General features: G+C 45.0%; 2 protein-coding genes across 3 annotated transcripts; one reads left to right on the forward strand and one right to left on the reverse strand.

Annotated features, from left to right (window-relative positions):
• Positions 1-759: 759 nt before the first annotated feature.
• Positions 760-3,276, reverse strand: LOC141810080 (heat shock 70 kDa protein 1). Its single transcript, XM_074697397.1, has 2 exons — positions 3,133-3,276; positions 760-2,844 (listed from the first exon to the last, which is right to left on the reverse strand). The coding sequence occupies exon 2, from the start codon at positions 2,823-2,825 to the stop codon at positions 906-908; it is 1,920 nt and encodes a 639-aa protein (XP_074553498.1). The 5' UTR covers positions 2,826-2,844; positions 3,133-3,276; the 3' UTR covers positions 760-905.
• A 1,201-nt stretch (positions 3,277-4,477) lies between these two features.
• Positions 4,478-7,019, forward strand: LOC141810078 (heat shock 70 kDa protein 1-like). 2 transcript variants are annotated; one of them, XM_074697396.1, is made up of 3 exons: positions 4,478-4,520; positions 4,557-4,633; positions 4,937-7,019. In XM_074697396.1, the coding sequence occupies exon 3, from the start codon at positions 4,956-4,958 to the stop codon at positions 6,873-6,875; it is 1,920 nt and encodes a 639-aa protein (XP_074553497.1). In that variant the 5' UTR covers positions 4,478-4,520; positions 4,557-4,633; positions 4,937-4,955; the 3' UTR covers positions 6,876-7,019. The 2 variants fall into 2 exon arrangements, with proteins under 2 accessions (XP_074553497.1, XP_074553496.1); XM_074697395.1 differs by having other exon boundaries at positions 4,499-4,633.
• The last annotated feature ends 679 nt before the right edge of the window (positions 7,020-7,698 follow it).

Below are 7,698 nucleotides of genomic sequence, written 5' to 3' on the forward strand. Positions count from 1 at the left end.
TTTCCCTTTTGTATCAGTGACGTAAATACAAAAACTGTGTGTTATATGTGGTTGCATTGCTAAAGGTGCAATAAAAATAGTTTTCAAATATTCCTAAAAAGCTTTTCATGTTTCAACTTGCATTTATTCAATATACCATGTAAGTTAGTTATGTTTTAGCAGCACATCAGCACATGGTTCAACTAAAGCGTGCATATAAATTTGTGAGAAACCAGGTGATAAAAAGTTAACTTCACCTTTAAGTGATGCAGAAATATAATAATATAATTTTTCTGTACTTACTCCTTTACAGAACATGAATATGAAAAATGTTTTTATGCTGTAAATGGAAGGAAAAGCTTTGCAACAGTGGGTTGCAGTACTTAAATCTGCCACTAGATGTCACCATGTCACTGCCAGACTTCACTGACACCAGCAGACTTATTTAGGAATCCTGATGATGCAGAAAAATATATGTAAAACAAGCATCTTTGGGAGTGATGGAAACATTTTCTGTGTAAAAAAAATCAACAAATGGGAAACCATAAGCTGAAAAACAACTTACCTTGATGTTTTCTGTTTTCTCTACCTGTGCATCACAGTCAAGTGTTTTTATCTGTTTCTATTATTAGAGCTGAAAATCTGTAAAGGTAAAGTTCATCCAGAAAAGTTCTTATGTTTCATTATAACTTTAGAAACCAACCATACATGATATCGATGAATAAAAAAACAAAAAGAAAGAGGCATTAAAGTGTATTTACAAACCATTTTATTGCACCTTCCAGCAATGCAACAACCGTAGAAACAAACACCCAGGAAAACAGTTCTCTTGTATATTTACATTATTAACACAGTGCAAATCTTTTAATAACATGTGCTTATGAATACATCAGTTTTAGAAATCAGAGTCTTTATCAGAGTCCACGTTAGTCCACCTCCTCAATGGTGGGCCCCTGGGAGCCGGCTCTGGCCTCCTCCCTGCAGCTACTTGCAGGAGCTCCACCCTGATACAGCTTGCTGATGATGGGGTTACACACTTTCTCCAGCTCTTTCTGATGGTGCTGGTACTCCTCTTTCTCAGCCAGCTGGTTGTTCTCCAGCCAGGCGATGATCTCCTCACACTTCTGGATCACCGTCTTCTTGTCCTCCTCACTCATCTTGTCCTTCAGGGTCTCATCCTGCACGCTGCTCTTTACGTTAAAGACGTACGACTCCAGGGAGTTCTTGGCAGAGATTTTCTCCCTCTGCAGGTCGTCCTCAGCTTTGTATTTGTCTGCATCCTGCACCATCCTCTCGATCTCTTCTTTGCTCAGGCGGCCCTTATCGTTGGTGATGGTGATCTTGTTCTCTTTGCCCGTGCTTTTGTCCACTGCGGAGACGTTCAGGATGCCGTTGGCGTCCACGTCGAAGGTGACCTCTATCTGAGGGACCCCACGAGGAGCTGGTGGGATTCCTGTCAGATCAAACTTGCCCAGCAGGTTGTTGTCCTTGGTCATGGCTCTTTCACCCTCGAACACCTGGATGAGGACTCCAGGCTGGTTGTCGGAGAAGGTGCTGAACACCTGGGTTTGTTTTGTGGGGATGGTGGTGTTGCGTTTGATCAGGGCGGTCATCACTCCTCCTGCTGTCTCAATCCCCAGGGACAGAGGAGCCACGTCCAGCAGCAGCAGGTCCTGAACGTTCCCAGAGGTGTCACCTGAGAGGATGGCGGCCTGCACGGCAGCACCGTAAGCCACCGCCTCGTCTGGGTTGATGCTCTTGTTCAGCTCCCTGCCGTTGAAGAAATCCTGCAGCAGTTTCTGGATTTTGGGGATCCTGGTGGAGCCTCCCACCAGAACGATGTCTTGGATCTGGGCCTTGTCCATCTTGGCGTCTCTCAGAGCTTTCTCCACCGGCTCTAAGGTTCCCCTGAACAGGTCGGAGCACAGCTCCTCGAAGCGAGCTCTGGTGATGGAGGTGTAGAAGTCGATGCCCTCGAACAGCGAATCGATCTCGATGCTGGCCTGAGAGCTGGACGACAGGGTCCTCTTGGCCCTCTCACAAGCCGTGCGCAGCCTCCTCAAGGCTCTCTTGTTCTGGCTGATGTCCTTCTTGTGTTTCCTCTTGAACTCCTCCACAAAGTGGTTGACCATGCGGTTGTCAAAGTCCTCTCCACCCAGGTGAGTGTCTCCAGCCGTGGATTTCACCTCAAAGATACCGTCTTCAATGGTCAGGATGGAAACGTCAAAGGTGCCTCCGCCCAGGTCAAAGATCAGGACGTTACGTTCTCCTGACTTGCCTTTGTCCAGGCCGTAGGCGATGGCGGCGGCCGTGGGCTCGTTGATGATCCTCAGGACGTTCAGTCCTGCGATGACGCCTGCGTCTTTGGTAGCCTGCCTCTGGGAGTCGTTGAAGTAGGCGGGGACTGTGATGACTGCGTTGGACACTTTTTGACCCAGGTAGGCCTCAGCGATCTCCTTCATCTTCACCAGGACCATGGAGGAAATCTCCTCAGGGTAGAAGGCTTTGTCCTCCCCTTTGTACTCCACCTGAATTTTGGGCTTTCCTCCTTCTCCCATCACCTTGAAGGGCCAGTGCTTCATGTCGCTCTGCACCACCGGGTCATCCATCTTCCTCCCAATCAGTCTCTTGGCATCAAACACCGTGTTACTGGGGTTCAGGGCCACCTGGTTCTTGGCTGCGTCCCCAATCAGCCTCTCAGAGTCTGTGAACGCCACGTAGCTGGGGGTGGTCCTGTTGCCCTGGTCGTTGGCGATGATTTCCACTTTTCCATGCTGGAAAACCCCCACACAGGAGTAGGTGGTGCCCAGGTCGATGCCGATCGCTACACCTTTAGCTGAAGACATTTTCTCTCTCAATGATCACCTGTAGAAAAAAAAGTTCAGTCAATGTTTAATGAAGGAAACATCAACACAAACTGTCACAGCTCAAATACTGCAGTCAGGTTCACTATCATTAGTCTGAGACTGAAAAATAATTTAGGCAAAAATACACAAAAAACTTTAAAGATCTGCTTCACTTTTGTGTCAAATTACTCCACTAAAATTATCCCAAAATAAAAGTCCTACGTGTTTTTATGTAAATACTAATATTGCAGTTTTGTTCTTTTTAGTTAGCTCAAAATAAGAAAAAAAAAACAAGTAGTGAACTTACAATTTGGAGCTAAATGTTGTATATCGTGAAGAGAGCTGGTTTTCTTCGTCCTCTCTGGATCTCTCTGCGGTCTGCTCCGTCTCTGAGTCTGTCTCTGCTCTCCGACCTGACCCTTTTTATCCGTGGTACTGACCGTCTGGCAACTTCGAGACGTTTCGCTCAGCGAATAGTGGAGATAACGTTCGTGTTAGGACTAACATCCCGTTCACGGATTTCAAAATAAAACAAACTTCTAAGAACACATACGGTGGTTGAAGGGGAATAACACACATCTATCTTATTTTGAAAAGCAGAGACGACACAATTAGCCACACTTGATGCAGCTTTGAACGAACTCTCTAGAATCAGACGGAAGTTGCTGGAAAGATGGAGAATATTTTAGAAGTATCTGATCAAGATACATTTAAAGAATTAAACTTGAAATAGGGCTGAATGTTTTCTTTAACCAGTTAATAAAAGTAAAACTAACATTTAGTTTAATGCTAGTTTAATGCTAGTTTACGTAATGTGATTTCGATCTGTATGTATGTTACTTTTACTCAGCAAATTAGTTAATGCTTTGGTTAGTTATTGCCGAATGCACAAATGGCTGATAGTGGTGTTAAACTGACATTAAAATGTCAAACCATGTAAAGTTCATGTTTCTAGCTTTCTAAAATGATAATTTAAATGCTTTAAAAATGTTCTTATCATTCCTAATGACATTAATAATACTTTTTCATATTTACTCAAAGACATTTTTAGAACTTCATCTTATAATTTGACACATTGTGTAACATATTTTACCAAAATGTTAGAAAATGTGTTCACAATCAACAGATGTTACACTTTGCAAAACAATAAGACCAGGTTTATCATCCAAGAAACAAAAAAGACGACAATTCCACGATTAAAACGGAGAAATACGATCATTTAGAGAATATATTATGTTGTTGTGAGTTATTTTCTCGTTATACGGTTTCCACATTTCCCAAACGTTGCCCTTTTCGGTTATTTTACTGTGAATATGTTTTATGACATCTAATATTAACTGTGCCAAACTTGTAGAAAGCATTAAAATGATTTTTTTAATTCCTTTAGGTTTTATTTCTCAGATTTTCTCCACCTTTCCAGCAACTTCCGTCTGCTTCTAGAGAGTTCGTTCAAAGCTGCATCAAGTGTGGCTGATTGTGTCGTCTCTGCTTTTCAAAATAAGACGAATGCGCGTTATTCCCATTCAACCGCCGTATGTGTTCTCAGATTTTTGTTTTATTTTGAAATCCGTAACAGGATGTGGTTCATAACACGGAAGCTAGCTCCACTATTCGCTGAGCGAAACGTCTCGAAGTTGCCAGACGGTCAGCCTCCACGGATAAAAAGCGTCAGGTCGGAGAGCAGAGACAGAGACAGACTCAGAGACAGATTCAGAGACAGACTCAGAGACGGAGCAGACCGCAGAGAGACCCAGAGAGGACGAAGAAAACCAGCTCTCTTCACGATACACAACATTCAGCTCCAAACTGTAAGTTCACTTCTTCTGTTTAACTGATAACGAACTTTAAAAGAACAAAACTGTAATATTAGTAATAGTAGTATTTTAAAAAAAAACAAAAAAAAAAACACGTAGGACTTTTATTTTGGGATAATTTTAGTGGAGTAATTTGACACAAAAGTGAAGCACATCTTTAAAGTTTTTTGTGTATTTTTGCCTAAATTATTTTTCAGTCTCAGACTAACGATAGTAAACCTGACTGCAGTATGTGAGCTGTGACTGTTTGTGTTGATGTTTCCTTCATTAAACATTGACTGAACTTTTTTTCTACAGGTGATCATTGAGAGAGAAAATGTCTTCAGCTAAAGGTGTAGCGATCGGCATCGACCTGGGCACCACCTACTCCTGTGTGGGGGTTTTCCAGCATGGAAAAGTGGAAATCATCGCCAACGACCAGGGCAACAGGACCACCCCCAGCTACGTGGCGTTCACAGACTCTGAGAGGCTGATTGGGGACGCAGCCAAGAACCAGGTGGCCCTGAACCCCAGTAACACGGTGTTTGATGCCAAGAGACTGATTGGGAGGAAGATGGATGACCCGGTGGTGCAGAGCGACATGAAGCACTGGCCCTTCAAGGTGACGGGAGAAGGAGGAAAGCCCAAAATTCAGGTGGAGTACAAAGGGGAGGACAAAGCCTTCTACCCTGAGGAGATTTCCTCCATGGTCCTGGTGAAGATGAAGGAGATCGCTGAGGCCTACCTGGGTCAAAAAGTGTCCAACGCAGTCATCACAGTCCCCGCCTACTTCAACGACTCCCAGAGGCAGGCTACCAAAGACGCAGGTGTCATCGCAGGACTGAACGTCCTGAGGATCATCAACGAGCCCACGGCCGCCGCCATCGCCTACGGCCTGGACAAAAGCAAGTCAGGAGAACGTAACGTCCTGATCTTTGACCTGGGCGGAGGCACCTTTGACGTTTCCATCCTGACCATTGAAGACGGTATCTTTGAGGTGAAATCCACGGCTGGAGACACTCACCTGGGTGGAGAGGACTTTGACAACCGCATGGTCAACCACTTTGTGGAGGAGTTCAAGAGGAAACACAAGAAGGACATCAGCCAGAACAAGAGAGCCTTGAGGAGGCTGCGCACAGCTTGTGAGAGGGCCAAGAGGACCCTGTCGTCCAGCTCCCAGGCCAGCATCGAGATCGATTCGCTGTTCGAGGGCATCGACTTCTACACCTCCATCACCAGAGCTCGCTTCGAGGAGCTGTGCTCCGACCTGTTCAGGGGAACCTTAGAGCCGGTGGAGAAAGCTCTGAGAGACGCCAAGATGGACAAGGCCCAGATCCAAGACATCGTTCTGGTGGGAGGCTCCACCAGGATCCCCAAAATCCAGAAACTGCTGCAGGATTTCTTCAACGGCAGGGAGCTGAACAAGAGCATCAACCCAGACGAGGCGGTGGCTTACGGTGCTGCCGTGCAGGCCGCCATCCTCTCAGGTGACACCTCTGGGAAGGTTCAGGACCTGCTGCTGCTGGACGTGGCTCCTCTGTCCCTGGGGATTGAGACAGCTGGAGGAGTGATGACCGCCCTGATCAAACGCAACACCACCATCCCCACAAAACAAACCCAGGTGTTCAGCACCTTCTCCGACAACCAGCCTGGAGTCCTCATCCAGGTGTTCGAGGGTGAAAGAGCCATGACCAAGGACAACAACCTGCTGGGCAAGTTTGATCTGACAGGAATCCCACCAGCTCCTCGTGGGGTCCCTCAGATAGAGGTCACCTTCGACGTGGACGCCAACGGCATCCTGAACGTCTCCGCAGTGGACAAAAGCACGGGCAAAGAGAACAAGATCACCATCACCAACGATAAGGGCCGCCTGAGCAAAGAAGAGATCGAGAGGATGGTGCAGGATGCAGACAAATACAAAGCTGAGGACGACCTGCAGAGGGAGAAAATCTCTGCCAAGAACTCCCTGGAGTCGTACGTCTTTAACGTAAAGAGCAGCGTGCAGGATGAGACCCTGAAGGACAAGATGAGTGAGGAGGACAAGAAGACGGTGATCCAGAAGTGTGAGGAGATCATCGCCTGGCTGGAGAACAACCAGCTGGCTGAGAAAGAGGAGTACCAGCACCATCAGAAAGAGCTGGAGAAAGTGTGTAACCCCATCATCAGCAAGCTGTATCAGGGTGGAGCTCCTGCAAGTAGCTGCAGGGAGGAGGCCAGAGCCGGCTCCCAGGGGCCCACCATTGAGGAGGTGGACTAACGTGGACTCTGATAAAGACTCTGATTTCTAATACTGATGAATTCATAAGCACATGTTATTAAAAGTTTTGCACTGTGTTAATAATGTAAATATACAAGAGAACTGTTTCCTGGGTGTTTGTTTATACGGTTGTTGCATTGCTGGAAGGTGCAATAAAAATGGTTTGTAAATACACTTTAATGCCTCTTTCTTTTTCAATAATGTTGGTTTGGTTTCCAGAGTTAAACTGAGACAAAGGAACTTACATCTTATAATGTAATAACACAATGAGACATCAGCATATGGTTCAACTCAGGCATACATACACATTTTGAGAAACACGGGTACTAAAAAGTAAAAGTCGCATTCTAATGATAAAAAATACAATATATAATTCTCATTTATTTTAATTCCTATACAAAACATGACGATGTGCATGTATATGAACGTATTACCTGTGATTTATTCTGTAATGGGAAGAAAAAGGTTTGCGACAATGAATAGCAGTACACAGGTTGGCCACTAGATGTCACCATATCACTACCAGACTGCACTGACACCAGCAGCTTTATTTAGGATTCCTGATGATACAAAAAAAAACAATATTTCCAAAAATCATATCAAAATCAAGCTCCTGGATGTGGTAGCCTAAAAAAGTCACTGAGCTTACAAGATTAAAAAAAGTTTACAAGAGAAGTGTTGACAGTTTGTTTCTTATTTCAAACATCAAACCTTTAAGCTAAAGCTTATCCAACTGATAACAGATATCTCAAAAAGGGAGAGAACGAAACCATACCAAGACTTTAATTTACTGCTGATTTAAAGGCTCGGAGCTGGAATCCAA

The sequence above is a fragment of the Halichoeres trimaculatus genome, unplaced genomic scaffold (genome assembly GCF_033239565.1).
Source record: "Halichoeres trimaculatus isolate MK-OKI-2021-1 unplaced genomic scaffold, fHalTri1.1 fHalTri1_scaffold_20, whole genome shotgun sequence".
Classification (NCBI taxonomy): Eukaryota; Metazoa; Chordata; class Actinopteri; order Labriformes; family Labridae; genus Halichoeres; species Halichoeres trimaculatus.

What these genes read in the sequence shown, in the direction of transcription:
- LOC141810078 (XM_074697396.1), top strand. Translation starts at nt 4,956, where the DNA reads ATGTCTTCAGCTAAAGGTGTAGCGATCGGCATCGACCTGGGCACCACC.
- LOC141810080 (XM_074697397.1), bottom strand. Translation starts at nt 2,825, where the DNA reads ATGTCTTCAGCTAAAGGTGTAGCGATCGGCATCGACCTGGGCACCACC.